Source organism: Coffea arabica, chromosome 2c (genome assembly GCF_036785885.1).
Source record: "Coffea arabica cultivar ET-39 chromosome 2c, Coffea Arabica ET-39 HiFi, whole genome shotgun sequence".
NCBI lineage: Eukaryota > Viridiplantae > Streptophyta > Magnoliopsida > Gentianales > Rubiaceae > Coffea > Coffea arabica.
In genome coordinates this window covers 13674574-13697382 of record NC_092312.1, presented here as the reverse complement: position 1 = coordinate 13697382, position 22809 = coordinate 13674574, and the positions used below count along the sequence as shown (strand labels likewise).

The 22809-nt window shown below is 35.8% G+C and overlaps 2 protein-coding genes across 4 annotated transcripts; one reads left to right on the top strand and one right to left on the bottom strand.

Moving 5' to 3' along the window:
- Window positions 1–1155: 1155 nt before the first annotated feature.
- Window positions 1156–17161, top strand: LOC113726168 (serine/threonine-protein kinase EDR1-like). Of its 3 annotated transcripts, XM_027249730.2 has the most exons (19): window positions 1156–1327; window positions 1410–1503; window positions 2705–2994; window positions 3737–3940; window positions 4562–4753; window positions 4927–5183; window positions 5346–5465; window positions 5642–5746; window positions 6393–6488; window positions 7183–7269; window positions 11594–11711; window positions 12074–12362; window positions 13216–13339; window positions 13480–13499; window positions 14529–14685; window positions 15725–16013; window positions 16143–16215; window positions 16294–16450; window positions 16888–17161. In XM_027249730.2, exons 3-18 carry the CDS (start codon window positions 2824–2826, stop codon window positions 16374–16376), a joined length of 2385 nt encoding a protein of 794 aa, XP_027105531.1. In that variant the 5' UTR covers window positions 1156–1327; window positions 1410–1503; window positions 2705–2823; the 3' UTR covers window positions 16377–16450; window positions 16888–17161. The 3 variants fall into 3 exon arrangements, with proteins under 3 accessions (XP_027105531.1, XP_071930580.1, XP_027105533.1); XM_072074479.1 differs by lacking the exon at window positions 4562–4753 and having other exon boundaries at window positions 1157–1327; XM_027249732.2 differs by lacking the exons at window positions 1156–1327; window positions 1410–1503 and having other exon boundaries at window positions 2858–2994; window positions 3780–3940.
- A 1207-nt stretch (window positions 17162–18368) lies between these two features.
- LOC113726167 (uncharacterized) lies at window positions 18369–22002 on the bottom strand. Its single transcript, XM_027249729.2, has 2 exons — window positions 21363–22002; window positions 18369–19016 (listed from the first exon to the last, which is right to left on the bottom strand). The coding sequence occupies exons 1-2, from the start codon at window positions 21919–21921 to the stop codon at window positions 18610–18612; spliced, it is 966 nt and encodes a 321-aa protein (XP_027105530.1). The 5' UTR covers window positions 21922–22002; the 3' UTR covers window positions 18369–18609.
- Between the last annotated feature and the right edge of the window lie 807 nt (window positions 22003–22809).

Genomic DNA, 22809 nt, shown 5'->3' with positions numbered 1-22809 from the left:
GAATGATTTAGAATCTGAAAGGTAATTTTTACCAAGACTAAACAGAATCCGTTGGAATCTTCATTCCTCCATCATATTCATATTGTTTGCCGCAAAGCTACACAACAATGTCCTAAGTCTACCTCGTGGTGAGCTAAGGTAAACTTTTCAAGTTTTGGTACACAGTATATTACCAAATGTGACGAAAAACCAAGGTTTGTTTGGATGGTGAGTTTTAGATCAACCCTAGGAAGACACTATTTTGTTATAATTTACCATAACTTGTTAAAACACCTTAAATTTTATAAAAATTTAAAAAAAAACCCAAATACCCAAAAAAAAAATGCACATGTTTCCCCTTCCACGAGAATTTTTTGGGATTTTGGACAAATATAAATTTTTCTAAGATGATTACAATAAGTTACGGTACAGTTTTAGACAAATTAAAAAAAAAAAAACACACGTCAAATAGACCATAAAGTATATATGATATAGAAATTAATCTTGTATTTTTTAATTTCTCTGAGTTTAAAATTCTTTCTATGTGATATGCAAAGGTGATTAAGGGTTTTCAAAGCATTAATGTTGTGTTTTGCTTCATGATTTTATTGGTTTTTATTAAGACATTTTGCTCTTGCTAGGCATAATTGGGTAACTAAAAGAATCACCGATGTTGGCCCAATAATTAAGGGAAAGCTGTCAGAGTTTATCCCATTGCCAAAAGATTAAAATCTTGGTCCTAGTTGTGGCTTCCTCATTCAAATACAATAATAATGTACTAGTAGTGATCTATAAGAGTTTTAAACCTTTCCAAGTTTAGTTCTAATATCTCAATCTTGCGAGTTTAAGAAGATTAAAATTAATACATAGATAACAATAGTAAAGAGAAGAAAGTAGTTGATTACATGAGACAAGAAAGAAAATTTTAAAAATATAAAGAAAATGGCCAAATAGAAAAAGGGCAAAAAAATAAAATAAAATAATATAAAAAGGGCACCCTTGTTTTAAAACATAAAGCGGGGAGGCAAAGTGTCTATTTGTTGAGTTAAGGGCGGTAAAGTGCAACTGGTAATAAAATCCAGGGGTTTAATCCTAATATAAACGGTAGCGTTATTGCTGTTTGCTAAACCAACAGGGCAAATAAATAAATAGCAAGACTGAACAATTCGAAGAGCAGAACAGGTGAAAGCCCAAAGGGAATTTTGAGTTTTGACTAAAGGGATTTTGACTTGGGAAGCGGGATCCCATATTCCGTGCATCTTGCAAGTTGCAAGGACAACTGAGAACCAATCAAAACTGAATCATCACTTTCCACGTTTGACAATGCCAACTGAACCCAGTTTTGTTTGTAAGTACTCTTAGTAGTTACCAATTACCATTGCTACTCTCTTCACTTCTCCTCCAACACCACCTTCCCATACATATTGCAGTTATTACATGCAGAGAATGACAAGATCAAAGAGTCAGATGTCTCGGATTCAAACGTTTGTGATTCGAAGAACCCTTTAAAGGATCAAGAATCTGGTACTTACACTTAATTTGTAATGTCTTGGTTTTTTCCCTCCGTCAATATTTGAACAAGCAGGAGATTTCGTGTTCTTGCTTGTCATTTTTGGAATCCCAGAATTTGGTTTGGCTGTTTCTTGTTCAATGTACATGCCACATTATTCTTTTGAAACCAGACATTCAACAATATCTAAATGCCCAATAAAGGAAAAGAAGAAATTGATTGACCATTGATGTAAAATCTTATCTATATGTTTTTCAGGTGAATGTAGTCAATCTTGATTTATTGGAGGATAGAACCTTGATCCTCTATTACCTATTCTTTGTGTAATCGTACTGAATCTTTGTCTTTGTTAATGAAGATTTTGGATCATTGAATTTCTGCTTCTATTTCTCTCTCTCTAAGGCCTTTTTAATTCAGTTTTAGTAATGGTTATTGAGCCTTTATATAGATGCAGAGAACATTGGATTGATTGGGCAGAATATTTTTAATCCATAAGTAGATGAAATTATCATTCCAAAGTCATGAATCTTGCAAGTTCTCGATAAATTAGGAGCAACTGCATTTGTTGCTGATGCAAAGATGTTATTTTTATAAGGTTGGTCAATCTGCTATTTTGAAGACTCCGTCATTCAAGACAACAGTTTTAAGTTTTCAAGCAATTCTTGAAGTACAGATAGCTAGGAAGCAAGGAAAAACACAATTTCTGAAGAATAGCCACTTCCTAGTAATTAATGATATAAGTAGGATAAGTTTTAGATGTCGATAGGATCTTTCATGATTTAATTTCTTTTCATATTTAGGGGGCTTGTTTACAGAAGGATTCTATGCCCATTGGTCAATGTAATTAGGACATTCTTTATCTTCCATGTAGAATTCAATTCTCTGCCACAATGCTGCGTGTATCGCCACCATATTGCTGATTCTTCAATCCTTGGTACGGAGTGCACCTTAGATACTGTTCTGTCTTGTCCTACATCTTGGACCTATTATCACATAGTTTCTTTGATTACGAGCTCATTTATTATGCACAATTCTTTCTTATTTGCTGATTTTCTGGGCATTGCAAATCTTATTTAGAAAAGAGGTTACTTGTTTGAACCTACTAAATAACATCTATTCATTTCTGGATTCTCTCCATATTCTAGCCATTTTTTTTAGTTTCATACAGTTGCTGTTGTTCAGTCAATGTAGTAATTCTTGTGAACCCTGTTTCAGAGCCACCTCAGGTTGGTCCAAAATCATCTTGAAGCTTCTATGACCTGGTACAGAAATAGGAGGAGAGATGCCTATATGGCACGCTGCCATTGAACATCTCTCAGAGGCTTCCACATCTTATGGAAAAGGTGCACCTGAATTCTCTTGTCTCTCCAGAAGTAACTTCAAATATTAGGGTATCACCAACAATGCTTGAGCTAGAAGGTGCAATTCAGCGAGAATCACAGTCTTTATGGGCCACTGGAAAGCTTGCTGAACCAATACCTGATGGTTTCTACTTTATCACTCCGGTAATGTAGTTTATCCAACAATTCAGAATTTCCATAGCACGTGGTAGTTGTTCATAATTTTGGAATATCAGTAGTGACCTTTATTTTGCCAAAAACATTGATAATTGCTTGCAGATGTGATTGTGCTTTCCCTACATGTATCACATAATAGACTCTGTAAGGAGCTATTGTGGTAACAGACATAGTTCTTTTTTTTTCTCTTTTTTTTTTTTGTATCTGGTTGTCGTGAAGACTTATTTTATTTTTTAAATTGTCATCGTTGGATTTTTGTTCTCCAAAATGTCCTGTTTTCCTCTTCCCCTCCCCCCTTTTCTGCTCGTTTCATTACTCTTTCTCTGTTCCTCTCCCCCCCCCCCAGCCCCTTCTCTCTCCCTTTTCTTTATTCTTTTTACCCGCATCTTCTTTCCTTTTAAGTCTCTTGTGGCTAAGCACATTGTTAGGCTGTCTAACTATTTACATCTGATGGCACATCTTATTCTTTGTGCCCACATTTTTTGTCTTTTCAGTCTATTGTGGCTAATCACATTGTAATACTGTATAAATATTTACCTTTGACAGCACTATCTCCCTATATGTTACATTTTTATAAGAAATAAGTGAATAGATGAAAGAATCTTTTGCAGCTTTGCAATTTTTTCTATTATTTTGTCAAGATAACATTGATAAAGAATTCCTTGCAAATGGATAGTAATCTGCCTTTGAATTTTGACCATCCTAACAATACACTTGTTGCGTTTTGTAGGAAAGAAGATTCACAGAGTTTTATGATTCTATTCCCTCTTTAGGTGAACTTCAGTATTTGGATTCTGAAGGCTTCGCACCCAACGTTATTCTAGTTGATACAAATAAAGATAAGAAGCTGTCAATGATGAAGCAGCTAGCTCTCACATTGGTAAAAGGACTGAGTTCAAGTCCAACTGCTATGATAAAAAAGATTGCAGGACTGGTATGTCTTCATTATGCAAGTTTTCACTTGATCATTTATTCATTTGCTGCTTCAGGCTATTTAGCAACTGATAGGCTTTTGTAACATCTTAGCTTCTTCTTCTTCTTCTTCTTCCTTCTTTGTTTAATTTCTAATTGAATTGATATGACAAAAAGGCATAGTTGGTCTTGGTTGTGGTCATCTAAAATTGGAACACAGCAGCATATGCAGTTCAAAATGCTGAATAAACTGAGATGTATGACTAACTGCAAAGACTGAACAAGAAAGCTAATAGAATAAGGTCAATTGACAACATATGTACGGAATGAAACCCAATAAAGAAGAAAAGCCTAGGCAACACTAACTATTTAATTTCGGACATAATATAATTGAAACATGTGGAGGTTCTTTCACACGTAGGCTTTTCATGGAACTGAAATGGAGGACTGATTTTATGGTTTTATGCTAAACTTAGCACCTAAAAAAAGTATCAGTACAAGTTGAAGTCGAACTTAGGACAACAATTTGAAAATATCAAGAAAAGTATACTTAACTTCATAAAGCATAGTGGTTAGCCAAAAATGGTGTTAATGGTTGTTTGTTTGTTAATTTTGGTATCTGAGGAGATTTTAACATATATAGGTTTTCGATTTTTATAAATCCCCAAATTTGGAACCACATAATGCAAAAGGTGGCCTTGAGGAAGTCTGTCGCCAATTGGAGAATCATGGAATTCAAATGTTGTGCCAAATAAAGCATGGTTCGTGCCAATCCAGGGCAATCTTGTTCAAAGTTCTGGCTGATTCTGTAGGTATAGATAGTAAACTCGTGGTGGTAAGTTTCTCCCATTGTGTATAAATTCCACAGGTGCTTTTAGTGCTATGTTGCCTGAAATCTTTTCTTGGTTGACATTAGACAACAATAAGACATGACATTGCCCCCCCCCCCCCTGATGCCCTTCTCTTCTTTTTTGTTTTAGTCATTGTCTTCCTTCTCCCTGTGATTAGGGTTTACCAAGGGAAGGAGTAATGGAGCGAACAGACTCATATAAGCACATGTCTGTCACAGTGTTTCTGGATTCTGTGGAATTTCTGGTAGATCTTGTACGTGTTCCTGGTAAACTGACACCTTGTACATCAGAAGCTATCTTTTTCTCTCATATGATTGCTTCCCGTGAAAGTGAATCAGCTTTAAATTCATATGATTCACCTATGGAACCATGCAGTCCAATTTGTGGCTACAGAGGACAAGTAGACCTTGAATGGTAAGAGCATAAAGTTTGCCTTTGTTTTTTTTTTTTATTTTTTATTTTTGGTTGAGGATTGAAATGCAAAGACCTTTTGTTTGTTTTTGCCTACTATGTGTTAGATTTCAGTTCATGTATGTCAAATTTCATGTTTTGTTTCCTTTGTCACATGCTTTTCAGCACTGAACTTGAAGAATTTCTTCAGCCCTCATATCAGAGTAAGCTGGAAGCATCTACAAGTTTTTCTGGGCCTTCTATGAGGGGTGTATTAGCACAATCAAAGGCTATAGCTGAGCGAAGGTTGAAGTAGTCCTTTATTACCTTGTGAAATTAAAAGCAGATGATAATATGTTCTTGGTAATTGGTCTGTAGTATTTGATGTAAAAGTTATTTTTTATTGTTCATCGAAAATGTATTTAGTATGCCATTTGAAGACCTTAATGTGCTTATAATGTTCTTTCTGGTGCTGTTGTCAGCTTGTCACATAGCGATCCAAATGTGACAAATTCATTTTGGTGGTTGAACCAGAAGAATATGATTGTTGAACCGAAGACAGCAACTTTGAATACAGCAACTTCAAGGTTCTCAAGTAACCATACGCAGACTTGTTTACAAATAGATGATTGAGAAATTATTATGTCGCTTACTTTATGTGGAACCAATTTATACTTGTTTATAGTTTCAGCTTTTCTTTCTATGCTTTATAAACTTTTGATGTGTTTCTTATATGATATTATGGTAAAATTGATGAGGAGGCATTTCTGAGATCCTTCTGTTCTTGAGGAACTATAATATGTCTTTTCAACTGTTGATGAATTTAGATTCTTCTTTTGTGACCATTTTACTTGTGATGGATGACTATTTGAATCGAAGTTATAGTTTATTTACATGTTGATGAATCAGATAGGTTAACATACTGGAGTGCTATATTCTCTCTCATGAATGAGAAACAAATATATCAAGAAAGGAAGGGAAATAAAAGTAGTATGTTAGTTGAGCTTAAACTAGATATTCCTACTTAAGCCTCTTTTCTGTCATTATGCCTGGAAGTCAATGTGTTTGTCCAAATGGAATCGCATAAGTTAGGCAAAACTACAGCTAATAATTTCCTCATTTTTGGCAGATAATTAACATTGTCATAGACATTATGCTTTCTTCCCATAATAAGAAAACACGATATTTGCTTTTGTTTTAAAGTTATTTCTGAATATACAACTTCTATCACAGTCCAGATCCTTACTCCTTCCAAGGACCTGGGAGATCCATTCTTGGAGGTCGCAGATATTCTTTTAGAGACTACAGCAATGATGTGGCAACATCAAGGTGAAAGTTTTGTTTTCATGTTCTAAGACTACCTGGTTGTTTATGTTTACATTACTTTGTTAGATACAGACAGTTACATTACCTGATTAGACTTGGGGAGTGAAGGAAGAGAAGAAAGAGTGTCTGTTCCAGTACATTTATAGCAAGCATATCTGTTTATAAGCTTTTCTCTTGTCCTGTTTCTTCTCTTCTCTCTCTCTCTCTCTCTCTCTCTCTCTCTCTCTCTCACGGACAAATAGGAAACTTCTGAAATTTGAGTCTCCAAATTTTAAGGGGTTTAAGGGGTCTAAGGGAATCCACACTAAGTTGGTACATTTATTGGATTTTGGAACTTATTTTTCTGTCCAATAGATCTAATAAAAGTATTCTGTTCTGAAAAGTGGTGAAATTCTCCAACAAAAAAGAGGTTGGAATGAGCTTTGCATGAATTATGGTGCAAAATAATATTTTCAAATTCACAATAAATGTAACATCAAAATATCCAGGACCAAAATTACAACCTTAACTACTGTGCTTTGCTGCAAGACTTAGCTATACATATCCCTTCTCCTACTTGCTTGTTTTACCTCACTTTTCTTGATTCTCTGAAATTTAGTTAAATGTGTTATAAATAGTCTGGTTTTTCTTTAGCTGAAGTAACTCTTCAGATTGTGATATTTGAACAAAATTACATAAGCCCAAAGTGTATACTCAGGTCAGCTGGGGCATCACCAACAGAAGCTCGTAGAAGAAGGCGGCAATGTATTAGTATGGTTCCTGAGATTGGTGATGACATTGTTAGGTTAGTATTTTTATTCCCATTTGGATTAGATTTAGAATTTTTATTGGCATTTTGCGTTTATTCTTGTTAGTTATATTGATTTGTTTCTCACAGTTTTCATCAGAGTGTCAAGTCTTAATTTGTAAACCTTCACTAGCCAAATGCAATATTTTAGCGCTAAACTATATCTTTTTCATGATTCCAAGATAGATGCCACCCTTTATCCTTGCTAATGTCTGTAGCAGTTTAATTTTCACTGTTCCTCTGGCTTAAGGATTATGAATTCGTGGCTCTGAATATACTGTGTTACAAAGATATATGGGTGGGAATTTTGTCCTAGGAATTTTAGAAGGAGACATATGGACCTAAGAAACAAGAAATGTGCTGAACAGCCTGAATTAGTCAAATTATGTACTTTTTATTTGTTTCATCTGACTAGGAAACAAGAGCTGGTTACCAGCAGCAACAAAAGAAAAGGGAGAAAAAACAATCAGCTAAAATCTACTGAACTTTTTGGTACTGTAAGACATGCCCCATTAATTTGGATTTTCACGACAAGAAAATTCAGCTATTCAGATGGTAGTGTAATATCATTCCTCATGGAAAGGAACAATTTTATGTAACTACTGCAAGTGTTAGTTCTTCAGGTTGATCCATTGAAGAAGAGTTTGATTGATTTGATTTGCTAGTTATCAAACAGCAATCAACTTTTAATGAGAAATTGAGTTAGCTGGGAAACATAATGTTCGTAAGTACCTTAGATATACCAAGTTGTTGCAAGCAGGGCAGAAATTTTGTTGCCTCAACTACTCAGCATGTACAGCCACTACTGACCTTTTCACGCACATCCATTGACCATCAATGTCACATTACAAAAGGAGACATTCCAACTGTTGCATCACTTTGAATACATTTATTTTTTCAATTGCTGCATTTTCCTTGCCCAACATCTCATATCTTATGAATAGCTGGTCTTATTACTGTCCTGTAAAAACTTCCACTGTATATGGAAAAATGCAATTAAATTCTCCATTTCATTCAGAATGCATTTGCCTAGAAGGTAACACCTTCTACTATAACTTTTCCACTGTATGAATTATTGAACCTATATTGCACCAAAATGCTTTACGTAATACCTTCTGGTTTAACTTTTCTGCCTTCTGAATTATTGACCAAAATGCCAAAGCAATTCCATTTTGTGTATATCTTGCCTGAGATTGTTTGTAGTCATCTTTGTACTGTGTGACACGTTTATACTTCTGTTCTTCTTCTTATTAGAAGCTCTCTGTCTGTTCACATTTTCATTTCTCAACTCACAACTATTTTCTGCTCTAGCTTCACAACTTAAGTACATCACCTGCAAACAACACATACCAAGCAATGCCATCGCTAGTAGCCGAAATTGCATCATCCTGGACCTGAAAAAGCTTAATTTTGAACCATGGTATAAAGTTATCAGAAACTGATTTGATTTTGTTCTGCCATCACTGTAGTAAAATTGTGTCAATTTTGTGTTTTTCTCTTTCTGTCTTTTTGCAAAATCTTCCACATAATAATACTCCTAAAATAGAGGGATCGCTATATCTATAAGTCTATGTAAAATGACGATCTTCTTTGTTTTTTCTCTGGATATATCTTCATTAGTCTCCTCAATAAGCATAGTGCACCCATTATCATCAACTGATCATCAACTGAAATTGATTGATTTTCAGTATTGTTTCTTGGGATCTATAGCCTTAATGAGCACAATAATTTATCCCATGTATCAATTGAAATTTGACTATTTGTAACTGGTGCTAATTTTTTTTAGTTGTAAGCCACTGTTGATTTCTCTGCCAGAAAGTTTTCTCGTGTGATCATCACTTGATTAGCATCTTCCTTTGCATAATTTGGTTATCTGTTCATTTGTTTGGAAAGTTATGTTAAGAGAGAAATGGTGTTCTTGTAATTACAATATCACCTACGTAAACCACTAACAAAATCTGTTAAGAGAGTAAGGGTAATATTTTGCAATAGCACTACATAGTATACATATAGGTATACCAAATTGAGCCTTTATTTCTTAAACAAAGGCACAATTAACAGAATATAATTCAGAATGATGTTTCATTAAGTAAAGCCATGTAACACTCGAAAATCATCAACAAAGATTACAAAATACTTAAAGCCTAACTTTGAGGTGGCACAATTAGAACCCCAAGCAATGAATTAACATAAAGGGTTCAGATATCCATTTATTGACTCGAACAAAAGAAACATGATGATGCTTTGGTAACTGACAAGACTCACACTCTAAAGAGGACAAATGACTGAAACTAGGAACCAACTTCTTTAAATTTTATAGAGACGATTGACTCAAGCTGCAATGTATTTAACGACGAGAAAGTAGCAGGAAATGCAACCAAACCAGTGGAATTAAGAAAGTAAAGAGCATTGTGCTCATGCCCTCCAATGTTCCTCTTTGTCTTCAAATCCTAAATGAAAACAAAAACAGGAGGAAAGGTAGCTAAACACTGTAGAAGTTTACTAACAGACATTTGATTAAAATGTAAATTAGGTATGTAAAGTACAGAAGATAAAAGCAATGGATTTAGTTCAACAGTGCCTATCCAACTTAGTTGTAGACCCATCAGCTAAAGTGACATGGGAAAGGAAGTACACCCTTGAATACTAGCAAAACTTCTAGAAGAGAACCTGGCATAGTAGAAGATCAATAACTTACGGGTCAGGATTAGGGATGTGGAAGAGACAAGCCATAGAACTACCTTTTTGTGCCATAGAAGAAGAAGAGATGCTTGATTTGTAGCTTGGTAGTGCAAGAATTTAGCATAGTCTTTCTCAGAGACGCTAAAAGTTTTCTGGGTCCATTGTGGTGAAGAGCCTTATTCAGCTTGGTCAATAGTGGCAGCATTAGCAAATCATGAAAGTGATTTTTAAACTAAATCTCAACAAGTTTCATGAGTGTGATTCTTTAAATTACAATGGGAGCAGTTGGGAGTACCTCGACCTCCACAATCCCCGTTACCTCCTCTACTTCTTCAACCACAAGAGCCACATCCAAGACCAAGTTGTTCAATCTGATTGTGGTTAGCAACAAAAGCAGACTATTAAGTAAAGTACCATCTCCCTGTGCATTCTCCTTAGTATGCTGCACACGAGCATATGAATCTGCAAAGGAAGGTATTTTTCACCTGCTGGGATTTGGGATTTGACTGTCTCAAATTCTGGCTTGAGGTGAGCCAACAATTTAAGCACCAGCATCTGTTCCCTCTAATGTCACTCGAAAGAGTCAATGCCGCATTTAACTTTTCAGATATTCGTTTGAGATGAGGAAAGTATTTAGTTACCATCTTGCTATCCTGTTGCAACTGAACGTACTCCAATGAAACATCATACATCTGAGAAAGATTACTAGAGTATAATTGCAAACTACTTTTGTTGTCCCATGATAGGAACACATGTAAGCAATTCGCGGCTCCATAGAGTTCACTAGTGCTCCAAGGATTTGGGTGTTCTCTGGGATCCACACTACTTTCTTCTTATCTTTAGTAGGAGGGTCATCAGTGAGATGAAGTTGCTTTCATAAAAATGTCAGATGATTCTTAACGGCTTTTGACCACTGTTGATTGGTATCATTAAATTTCCAATTTTTGGTTTGAGTTGTCATTATTGTCGTGACATTAGTAGATGTCACGGCACTTTGACGAACCTTTAGCCATAACACAAACAGCACTACAACCTATCCTGTAGGCAAGCCAAATTTTGTCCTTATGATTGAGTCCTGAGATTTCATTTACAGCGAGTGTAGTAAGTCAATTTCTTGAGACCCCTCGCACCAGTCAGTCATTGGAAGGGTATTATTGTAAATAATAGGTTGTATTAGGTTTGTACTACTCCTATCACTTGTAATACAGTGACTAGATGTTTTTTCCTAGAAACCATGATGTCAGGGTATGAAAGCTACTATGGGAGAAACATTTAGTCACTATATTATGTGTGACCTACTAGTATTTATAGGAGTAAAACCTAATACAACCTATTATTTACAAAAATGTATTAATAGGAGTAAATACAAGAATATCCTTACTCAACAGGCTACTTTAATTTTTTTTCCTGCATATATTTGGCATCTTGGACAGTAATTCACAGGTATTTCAGCAATAATGGGCTACAAATGGCACCAAAAAGCGGCTTTTATTGCCATCTTCTTTTGGAAGAGTAGATAGGAATGAAAATTGGCCTTTTATAGCCCATATCAGTATGCATTAGTATCTATTTAATATTATGTCCTTTTTGTTGTCAAATAAAAAAGTTTGCCTTACTTTATTAGTCAACTTGGAATTAGGGCTGTTCGAGCAATGAATGAAGCACTAAAAAGGAATCGCTTTCCGAAGGAGAATCTATATGCAAGTAGTAGCTGTTCTAGAAGGGAAAAGGATGATAATTCAGATCTTGAAGAAACTGTATGCTCTTCTTTTCCAATTTTTTGTGCAAACCTTTTGTTTCTTTAGTGATGCAATGGGATTTCCATTAGATTTCATTTTCTGTAGAGTTTTCATCATTATATTTGGTTATTCGTAGTAAGTAGAATTGTTTGTGTTCATATTATCTTTTAATTAGAGTGTTTGTGATATTGAAAGTAGACAGCTAAACTTTTTTCGCAATATAGTCAGTTAAGTAATTGCGTCTAAAAATAAAGGTAAATTGTTTTGTGTGGTTGCTTGTTTTTCATCCATTCTACATTCATTCTTGTGATCTATGTGCTAGATCTGATCGAAGCATAAATTATTCATCTGTCCTCATTTTTGTGAGTATAAATTTTCAGGTCTCAAAATTGCATCCAGATCATCGTGGTGAAAGAGTGATGGGATATAATTTTCATGAGAAGCAAATGAATTCTCAGAAGGCAATCTCGTTACCTTCATCTCCTCGTTATTTTACACATCATGCTTCTGGGAGGTGTGAGGCAAAAGAAAGCATCAGAGGTCCTGATATGATCTCAACAATGAATAAGATGCTTGAAATACCAAAGATACTCAACAAGAAGCTGTTTCCGTTTGAAGAGTGGAATATTGAGTTTTCTGAATTAACTATTCAAACACGCATTGGAATTGGTATGCCTTGTTTGGTAAAACATAATTTAGGACATGATTTGCCATGAATAAACTATTTGACAAATAAAAGTGCATACATTTAAATCACATTTTAGTAATTGTATAATTTCCATAGTGCATGGTCAATAAATTCAGATATCACATAATTTATACGGAGGGTAATTTGATCAGTACAGCACAGTCATTCCATTTGTGCCCCTGCTTGTTCTTAAGCTGCCGCATTTATTATTTTCTGTTAAGGGCATGTGAGTTTTACTGTTGACATTTTTTATCTGTAGATTAGAGTAGATAACTAAAACACTTTGGCCCTTAACAGAAAATAGAACAAGAGGTAAAGTCTCACTGATTTTTCTATTACATTCCAATCTATATAGATTAATTTCTGCTTTATCTTTTTTTGGTTATTATATTACCTAAAAAGTGTAACTGCCAATAGTGCTTCTCCTGTATGTTCATTTCTAACGTCAAATAGAACAAGAGCAAAGTAGAACTTACTTTCTGAAGTTTGCTCAATTACATTTCATGCTTTTAGAAATCTGCATCAGGTGCTCTTTAACTTGTTTGATCTTGTACTATTAGATTTATGATACAAGTCATTAGGGGATGAGTTGTAGTGAATATTTTGAAGTACATTATGATCTTTTTGGTTTAGAAAATAGTATGCATTCATGGACTTTGATTTATGTTCAATTAGAATACTATGTACTTTGCTCATCGCCTTGGATATTTGACCTCATATGGACATTTGATGATTTCTACTGCAAATTTTTCTCTTGGAACTGTGCGTGTAAATTTTTGCAGCAGTCTTCGGTTTTCTTCATCATTAAGATTAGGTTTCTGTTACCATCTGCAGGGTTCTTTGGGGAAGTTTTTCATGGGATTTGGAATGGTATACAGGTTGCAGTTAAAGTTTTTCTAGAACAAGATTTAACTTTAGAGAACATTGAAGACTTTTGTACTGAAATATCTATCCTGAGGTATTTTACTGTTTAATAGTGTTTTTGAATCCAAAGAAAAAACTTTGGCTATTGCTAACTGTCCATTTTCTTTCTGAATCCATTTCTACCCCACATAGCAATTTATTTGTCTGGCTAACATATAACTTTTTGTTTTACAGCCGTGTTCGCCACCCAAATGGTAATCTTTCTTCTTATATTTGTCATTTGCCTTTTGGATGATTGCAAGTTCCAACTAAAGAACTTAAAATCCTTAATTTTGTGATTCTTCACATCTCCTGATGTGATTTTCTCATCGATGTCCTTTTTGGACTGTCACTTGTCCCACTCCATGTCCCACCTGGCTCACTAGTCCAACCTTCTCTGCCACAGAGGCACAATTTCTGTTGCCTTTCGTCTTCACTTTCTGAACATGGTTATTCAAGTAAACTATAGATGCATTTGGGCCCCTCATAGACCATTCATATTGTCCTAGTCTCCATGTCAAAGAACTTGTAGTTTCGATCAGTTTTAATAATCAGTTTCAAAGTTTACACTGAATTACCTGCATCTTTCTTGATTGACTATTTGATTGGCTTCCAATTCATGGTCAGCTTTATATTTGTATGACCTCTTATTCTACATTTCCATTTAATTTGAAAATTAAAGGCCTTTTCTTGTTAACTTTTTAATGTTGTACTCCTTCCAGTGTATGTTTCTTAATTTTTCAATAGCAAAGAGGTTGATATTACGGGATACATCAGCTATGGTTTCAAATTCTCAGAGCTTTTCAACAGATCTTTATGAAACAGTATAGCACTTCTATGAAACAGTTTCTTCTGGCTTTTATCAAGACAAATGATCTTTATTTCATTGAATGTAGTTGCAAGGCAGTTTTCTGATTTACAATTGAAATGATATTCCTCTTGCTTTACATACATAAACTTATTATTTTGTATTCAAACCCTTTGTATACCCCTTGGAGAGCCTCATAAATCTTCACTCAAACACTATGTTAACACTTCTGATTATATTTGATTATACTAGCATATCAGTATATGCGATTCTTTTTGTATTTGTTTATGCTCTCATGTTTTGCATCAGCATTCTATATGCATTAATATGCATCAAAATGTCAAAGAACCCAGGATGATATGTAATTCTACAATTTTTATAATTGCATATTCTGATTGATCAAGAGTGTATCTGTTGGTGATACTTCTATTTGCAGTTATTCTATTTCTTGGTGCTTGCACAAATCCTCCACGCTTGTCTATGGTTACTGAATACATGGAAATGGGATCTCTGTATTATCTCATCCATGGGAGTGGGCAAAAAAAGAAACTCAGTTGGCGAAGGAGACTGAAAATGCTATGTGATATATGCAGGTATACCAAGCTGTGTTTTTAAATCTTTTTGACCTTTTCTCTTTTATCCTGAAAATTGACTATTCAAAACTATGGCTTTTCTCTTTTTCTTTAAGTTTTGACAACATATAAAAGTTGGCAACAAACCAACATGCTGGCATTTTATTTGTTTCATATTATTTCATAAGCAAGTCACACATTTTTTAATGTCTGTTAGACTCATCTCTTGGAAACTATATAGAGCTTAAACGATGTTGGACAGTTAAAATTTTATTTCTGAGCTCAATAAAAACTAAACGAAACTAGGACCTGAGATATGCTATGTCTACTAAAAAGTGTGACCAGGAAATTGTGTGGTATTGCCAAAGAGTAGTGAGGTTGGAGATGAATATTTGTATTTTAATGTTTAAATTTAAAATGCTAATTTAAATTCGTACTGTAACATATTTGCAGTAGAATCTTTTTGGAGTGAATTCCAAATTCCAAAGCTATATGCTGCATCTCTGCAGTTGGCCTTTGTGACATGTGATATGTGAAGACCAATTGGTCCAAGGTGACCAACTTGGAGGAAGAGGAATATAGCAAATTGGAATGAAGTGTCGTGTTTATAGTGGATTTTATTTCATTGCAGTTATAATACTTTTTCAATCTAAACCCTAATGTAACAGAATTTGTCCATGCAAAGTACATTGCATTTCCAGTTAAGTGAACCCTGAAGATTGTTTAATTTGGATAGAGATGTCAGATTGTTTAATTTGGATATAATTCAGACTTGATTAGTTAGATGACACTGGAAAGAGGCTAAGATTCGATCTCAGAGTCAGTACATGAATGATAATCTGGTGCAGTTTTCTCGTACATTGTTAAAAGTTCTATCAAATTTCTTTAAACGTGGAATATGAGACAAATATTATGGTGCCAATAATCACTAATTAGAATGCTGGTTGTTAACTTTAATGTGCGGGGCAGTCAGTCTAGGCCTTTGTTCTTCTTTCATGACATCAAACTTATATGCATGTCCTGGGATTTTCATGCATACATTCATCTGTGCAATTTTAAGGGGCCTATCATGTTTGCACCGGATGAAGATAGTACATCGGGATCTAAAAAGTGCAAACTGCCTTGTGAATAAGCACTGGACAGTGAAAATTTGTGATTTTGGGCTTTCTCGGGTACTGATGACCACCCCTATGAAAGATTATTCATCTGCTGGGACTCCAGAGTGGATGGCTCCGGAGCTCATACGAAACGAGCCCTTCACAGAAAAATGTGACATTTTTAGCTTTGGTGTGATAATATGGGAGCTATGCACACTCAACAAGCCATGGCATGGTGTTCCATCTGTCCAAGTAAGTGATATACATTTTGAATTATTCTAGCCGTTAAAAAATAGAAGAGAAGGAATACAAACATGGTCTCTAATCTCTACCCTTTTCTTTTGAAGTTCACATATCATGTTTCCATTTGTATTTGTTAAGGTGGTTGATGCTGTTGCAAATGATGGGAAGAGGCTGGATGTTCCTGATGGTCCCTTGGGGAAGCTTATTTTAGGTCTATCATAGTAATTAAACACTTGTGAGGCTGTCATTTTTTTTTTGGTACTCATGTTTGACATATTTCCCTTTCCAGATTGTTGGGGTGAGCCAGATGAACGGCCTAGCTGTCAGGATATTCTTTCGCGCTTACTTGACTATGAGTCCACATTGTGCTAATTGTTACGTTTCCATTTCTTTTTTGGAAATCTCAATGAAATGGCAGGATGTGCATTTGCGATACTGTGAATCAGGTATTGACTTAAGTGCTATTGATTTCTGTTTAGTTGCCTGCTTATGGCTTCTCTTAATTCTAAGGAAATCACATTTATGCCTTCGATCAGTTACCACAAATTTGAGAAAACTAGAAGATATATCCACCATTTTTTATGTTTGAGTTTAGAATTATCACAAAATTGCTCTAGTAATAACCAATGCTAGAGCGCAAATTGGCACGGTTGGGTATCTAAAGCTAACCTGACAAAGATTCAGACTGTCATTTTTATCAAAACTTTTCCCACATACTGAGTTCTGTTGCAGAAGCCACAGTTAGAGCTTATACTCCAGGCACATCATTGACCGCCAGAGTTGCCATGCAACTCAGTTGTCAAAAACAGCAAGTCTGAGCTAGTGTGCATATCAACTTCCTTTTCAATATTATATGTCCCAATTTGTGTTTAAAATGTCTCAGGTTATTTCAGACCTTCGGTCCTACTCAGTTTTGAAGGTGTCAACAGCTCCAGCAATCAAACTAGATTCTGTGGAAAGTTTTGCAGAGGCCAAAATAGACAACTGTCATAGCAGAAATTAGATCTGATACTTATTTATGCTTTTTGAACTCATTTTCTCTTATGCTTATGTGCTGTACATGTTAATAAGTTGTGTTCAACTCTCCCTATATGGACCTTTTCTCTGTATACTTTTGTTATTGAGGTTTCAGCTAGTCCAGTTTTGGTTTTCCAGGATGTTATTGTCAAGGAAATAATTTAGCTCAAATTTTTGGTAGGCACTTGGGAAAGTCATCCCTACCAAAAGATGATTGTAGGAAGCTATATGAAACTCCCAAAGCCGTGACTCGTGAGAAAATCGACATAGTTACGCACTATGATATGATTGCTGCTACCACCCGATATTTCATTATGCATTGCGGTGTAACTGGAGTTTTGTTTGAATACTGAATGGATCTCTTGTTTTTACCCTAATGTCCGGAAGAAATAATTAACAAAAAGGAGATGCTTCAAGATTTAAACGTCAAAAAGAAACGTCAGACCATTTTCAAAATTAATTTGTTATGATTTAAAGTTTATCACTTTACAATAGGCATTACCTTCTGCAAACTATTGACCACCATTCAGACTCTAGATCCAGACATCCATACATACGTTACCTATTACCATACATCCGCACTCTCCAGAGTTTTTAGGAGTTTTTATGTTTGTATTCCAAAAGTCATTAGCAAAGAATAACTAAGCATACATCATCTACTACGCCATCCCCACAGTAAATCCTGTGAGCAACTAAGATAGCAAGAAAAGATGTCAAAACATCCATATCTCTGCTCAAACGACCAAAAATACTGAAGCTAAAAAACATCAAGAAAATCAGAAAAGAGAACTAAAGAGAGCACTTGTTTGCTTTATGTATCGAGGATATTACACTTATCAACAAAGGGGGAAAGAGGAAATTTTGCAGAGTATCCCATTTTCATCTTTTCCACAAGATACTAAAGCCTTGATGATAATCTCACCTGTCAAACTTTTACACCCTAGTCATCTAAAAGACCACATTGAACCACACAGCAGCATGCCCAATTTTCCACCAATCATAAAATGCCCCAATTGGAATCCATGATTGTGCTATTGAAACCAGCCAAACAAAATGTCCACCAAATGATTTAATTTGAGCATTGTAAAACCAGTAAACTTCCATGACTCCATAATATGCGTCAGAAGGCCAATCTACAGAAGCACAAAGTAAAGGCCTGATATCCAATGCTCACAACACGGGTAACTCAAAGTATACAGTTGATTGGCAGATGGAGTTGCACGCATAAATACTTTTGTTTCTCATTATTGAAAGGGGAAAGAAGAGTGTATGCTCAAACAAAAGGAAATAAAAAAAAAAAAAAAGAATTCTTCACATTTTGTATGTTTCTCAACTGCTCTGAACCACTAGTGAAAGAAGACAATAGATATCCAATTCTTAAACAGACATCAGAAGTGTCAGTATCATGTGATACATTGCATTCCTAATCATACAGTCAACAAAGAAAAATTTTATTACTTCACAACATGTACAACAAAAGATCCCAATGGAAAGTTGTACAATTTTCTCATTTTTCAGCAAATGCAAGTTGTCTCATGTAAGAACAAAATAAAAATTAAAAAAAATAAAGAAAAGAAACTTCCCTTTTTCAAGGCGCTCTAGGGTCCATCCCATGTTGCCAAACATAAACAAGCTCATCCCATCCAGTGCTTGCTAAAAGCCCTTCCACATGTACGCTCATGTCTACCCCAACTGTGAACTCAGTATGATGATCGTACCTCCCTATAAGTGCATCCTCGACCATGTAATCCCACAAACATACAGTCATATCATATGAACAAGAAGCAATCACACTTCCTCTATGCGGTGAGAACTTCACTTTCCTTACTGCATAGCCATGTCCATTTAGAACTGCCACAGGAACCCTAAAGCTCCTCACATCCCAAACTTTAATTGACTTATCAACTGATGCAGTAGCAATGACACAATCGTCATACTTATTCCAGTCACAAGAAAGAATTTCAAACTCATGTGCGGGTAAAATCATGGTCGATGCTGCAAAAATCAAGATTCAGAAATTCAGATACTGGTGACTTTGACTGCAGAATGTTAGGTCACATATGGTTTAAGCAAAGGCTTGCTCGGTAAGCAGCTAACAAATAGCATGATTCTTGGATTACTTAGATTTCTGCACTCTTCCTCAATGCAATATTCAATGAAGAAATTTAATATTTTGCCCTCCAAACCTTTTAGGAATTCACAAGCATTTAATTCTGAAAGAAAGGGGAGCCTAATTGGATGAGTGAGCAGTGACGTACCTTACCCATAATAGTGACTTTCAAGCAATGTAGAAATAATAGAATTCAGATTTCCGTAATTTCTATATCTCCTATATGCTGAATAGCTTAATAGTGAGGCTGGATGGCATTTCCATTTGAGGCATTTTTCACAATTTCGAAAAGAAAAAAAAAAGGCAATCCAAGCAATGTGAGTATTGTGAAAGACAGAACATATTAAAAATTGTTTGAGTGCTTTATTTCACATGCTGCTGGAGCCTCTGTGATTTAGTATGAAAAAATAACGCCTAGATCTCCATTATCTTGATTATCTTCCATGTCTCATTGTTATGATCCAGTCTATTGATAGTAAGACCACAATTGAAAATCATGTTTTAAAAAAAAAAAAAAAAAACTCCTCCTCTCCAAATGCGGGAGTATTGGAAGATTCATTATTGCCGATCACATTCTGATCTGTTGATCTTGGAAGCCAACTGGAGGCTCAACACGAAATAACTCTCTTCCCCCTCTTATTCTACGGTATTTACACCCCTTATTCAGCTAAAGTCCTTCCCTAACTTTAAAGCAGTATTTTATTATGATAACCTGGTTGTGAGAGTCAACAGAATGAAATATGAACAATTGCACACTACAACTGTGACCTTCACAATTTAGGGAACAAGTAAATTATCAGCATTCAATTGTCTTAGGGAAGCATACATGTCCAACACATGCCTAAAATGTGCTCCTTCATCAAGTTTTGGGTTGCTTAAGACTTCTTCCCTTATAACAAGTTTTAGTTCATAATCCTTGCACGGCATCTACATTCAATTTTCATTATCAGCCACAAGTATTGTTACCTTCCTTTTTGAGTTATTGTTTCTTCAACACCATAATTTGACCTTATGTAGCAGAAGTGAAACTTACAGATGCTAAAATGAGAAAAGGAAAACAAAAGATACTGACATGGTATAATCCAAAGTCATTTTTAAGTTTGTAACTTCTTTTTTTCCCCGAGCAAAGCTTTTAATCAATCCAAACTCTCATTCATGCACAATTACCTTAGTCTCATTATGCTTTTACTAGAACAATTTCCCCAAAACTCAAACCTCACTTCCAACATTAGAATAATTTCTGCCTTCCTATATGTGGTAAGACACCTAATCTTACCCAGTCTATTTGTTCAATAAAACCTTTAACACTTTAGCAGCATTCTGCATTTAGCATAGACCAACCAATCACTGCTCTCAACTCATGACTTTGAAAACTAATACAAACTGAAATCACCCTTAACTCACAGGACAAATCCATGCCAATTTTTTTACCTCCGTCAAACAATCAAAATTTTTATTCCATAACCTACTATTTGTGCCAATTATTTCTTGCATTACGCACAATGAAACGTTTCAGCCAGAAACTTCATGAGTGAAAGTAAATTCGAACAAAACAATCAACTCCAACATTTAACGCTTCATGGCACAATAACATCAAATTCTTACCAGAATAGAAGTACCACAAAAAGGCTATAAATTCCAAGTCTAACATGATTCCCAAACTTCCCAAATTCTTCAAACAAAACATAATGTAATCGAAAAAGTCAAAATACAGCATCATATTCTCAACTTCAGAGCAAAACAACAGCATAAAAACAACATACAGTCCTTGCATCCATCAAAATACGATCAAATGTGTTACAAAATTCTTCTAATAATCAGGTTCCCAGGCACCAAAGGTTTTAAACGAAAACATGCAATCTACTCAAAACAAGTCACCACTCATTTCTCAACTTTACAGCAAAAGAACATATCAATTCCATATAAGGATAAAAAGACCAAAAAACGGCTCAAAATTCTGGCTCTAACCAGCTTCCAAACATCACAAATGCCTTAAGTTGAAACATTCAATATATAATGCACTTGCACAAAGTCAAGACTACGCTCAAACTGAAGTCCTTACAAGTTACAAGCATTAAGACCACGCTCAAGCTTCCTATTTGACCTGGTTTCGAACATCCCAAATGCTATAAACAAAACATTCGATTCAATTTGAACGAAGAAAAGTCAAGCAAATTTTATTCCATAATCGTGAGTAAAATTATAACGTCGAAGTAAATTCAAACTCTAACCTGGTTCCCTGACATCCCAAATGCGAGCAGTACAATCCCCTGAAGCCGAAGCAAAAACATCAGCATGTCTAGGATTCCAAGCAGTAGAATAAACACAATAAGCATGTTCCTTGAAAGTCCTAACACTGGACGGCCGATCAACCGTCCAAAGCTTAACCGTGTCATCCCAAGAACTCGACAGAAAAGAATCTTTCCTCACAACATTGTAATCCACCGAGTGGACTTCTCTGGTGTGTTCTTGAAGGGACCTAATAGGATTGGCAGTTGGGGGCAAGGAGAGGTCGTATAGCTTGACGGAACCGTCAGCTACGGCGGCGACGATGAGGGAATCGTGGGACTCTGACCAGCAGCAATCGTAGACCCCGTCGGCAGTGTCGAAGGAGGATAGCTCAATGATGGGTTGACCGGGGTTTGCTGGACTTGGGGAGAGTTGGAGGACGTGGAGACGGCCGTTTCCGAGGATGCCGAAGTTCTGGGCGGTGGCGACAGCAAGTTGGGATTCGTAAAATGGGCTGAATTTCACGGAGTAGCCGTTAAATGGGACCTTGAAGACTGGCATGGTGGTGGTGGCCGAAGGAGGCGGAAGGTGGTGGTTCGGTTGAGAATTCTGTAACAGTAGTCTTAAAAAATAAAAAGTCGATTTTTTCTTCGGAATGTATACAAATTTGGTTTAGGGGGTTTATCTGTAAATTTTTGGGCAAATTATCCAATTGGCCCTTGAACTCTTTGTCTAGATAAAAATAAGCCCCTCATCTATTTTTTGCTAACTTTAAGCCTTCAAACTTGTAAAATTGAACACCTGTAACCCTTTTAGCCAGTTTCTCCGATTTTGCAACCGGAAGGCCAATTCACACAAATGACAGTGTACTTTAAAAAAGGGCATTTTTGTCCGCATTTTCTAAGCAAAGAGTGAACAACTCTATTTTCTTCCTTTTCCCTGACCTAATCTGCAATCTGTAATGGTGAGGACTTAAGCCCCTTCATCTGCAAGGCCTTCACCTCCGGTGAACTCGAGACCCTTCTTCACCACCTCCAACACTTCTCCCGATCCAAAGAGTCTGAAATTGAGGACGTCTGTAGGGCCCACTACCAAGACTTCATCATGGCAGTCGACGACTTCCGCTCTCTCCTCTCCGATGTCGATTCTCTCAAATCCTCTTTCTTCATTTCCAACTCCTAGCTTCAGTCCATCGCCCTCCCCTTGCTCATCTCACTGGATTCCTTCGTCGAGGCCCGCAACAAATGCAAGAACATCACTTGCCATTGAATCTTTTTGGACCTGTGCTCAATTAGTTGAACTCTGCCCCCGAGCCAATTTTCATCTCTCCAACAACAACTTCTACATGGCCCTCAAGTGCATGGACTCGATTGAGCGTGAGTTTCTAAAAAAGATGCCGTCGTCTACTCTTCGGCGCATGCTGGAGAAGTAGATCCTCGAGATTCGAGC

What these genes read in the sequence shown, in the direction of transcription:
- LOC113726168 (XM_027249730.2), top strand. Translation starts at nt 2,824, where the DNA reads ATGGAAAAGGTGCACCTGAATTCTCTTGTCTCTCCAGAAGTAACTTCA. An exon ending in AATGATGTGGCAACATCAAG is followed by an intron (nt 6,489 to 7,182) that starts GTGAAAGTTTTG and finishes GTGTATACTCAG; the next exon opens with GTCAGCTGGGGCATCACCAA. An exon ending in ATGCTATGTGATATATGCAG is followed by an intron (nt 14,686 to 15,724) that starts GTATACCAAGCT and finishes TGCAATTTTAAG; the next exon opens with GGGCCTATCATGTTTGCACC.
- LOC113726167 (XM_027249729.2), bottom strand. Translation starts at nt 21,921, where the DNA reads ATGCCAGTCTTCAAGGTCCCATTTAACGGCTACTCCGTGAAATTCAGC. An exon ending in TTGGGATGTCAGGGAACCAG is followed by an intron (nt 19,017 to 21,362) that starts GTTAGAGTTTGA and finishes TGATTTTTGCAG; the next exon opens with CATCGACCATGATTTTACCC.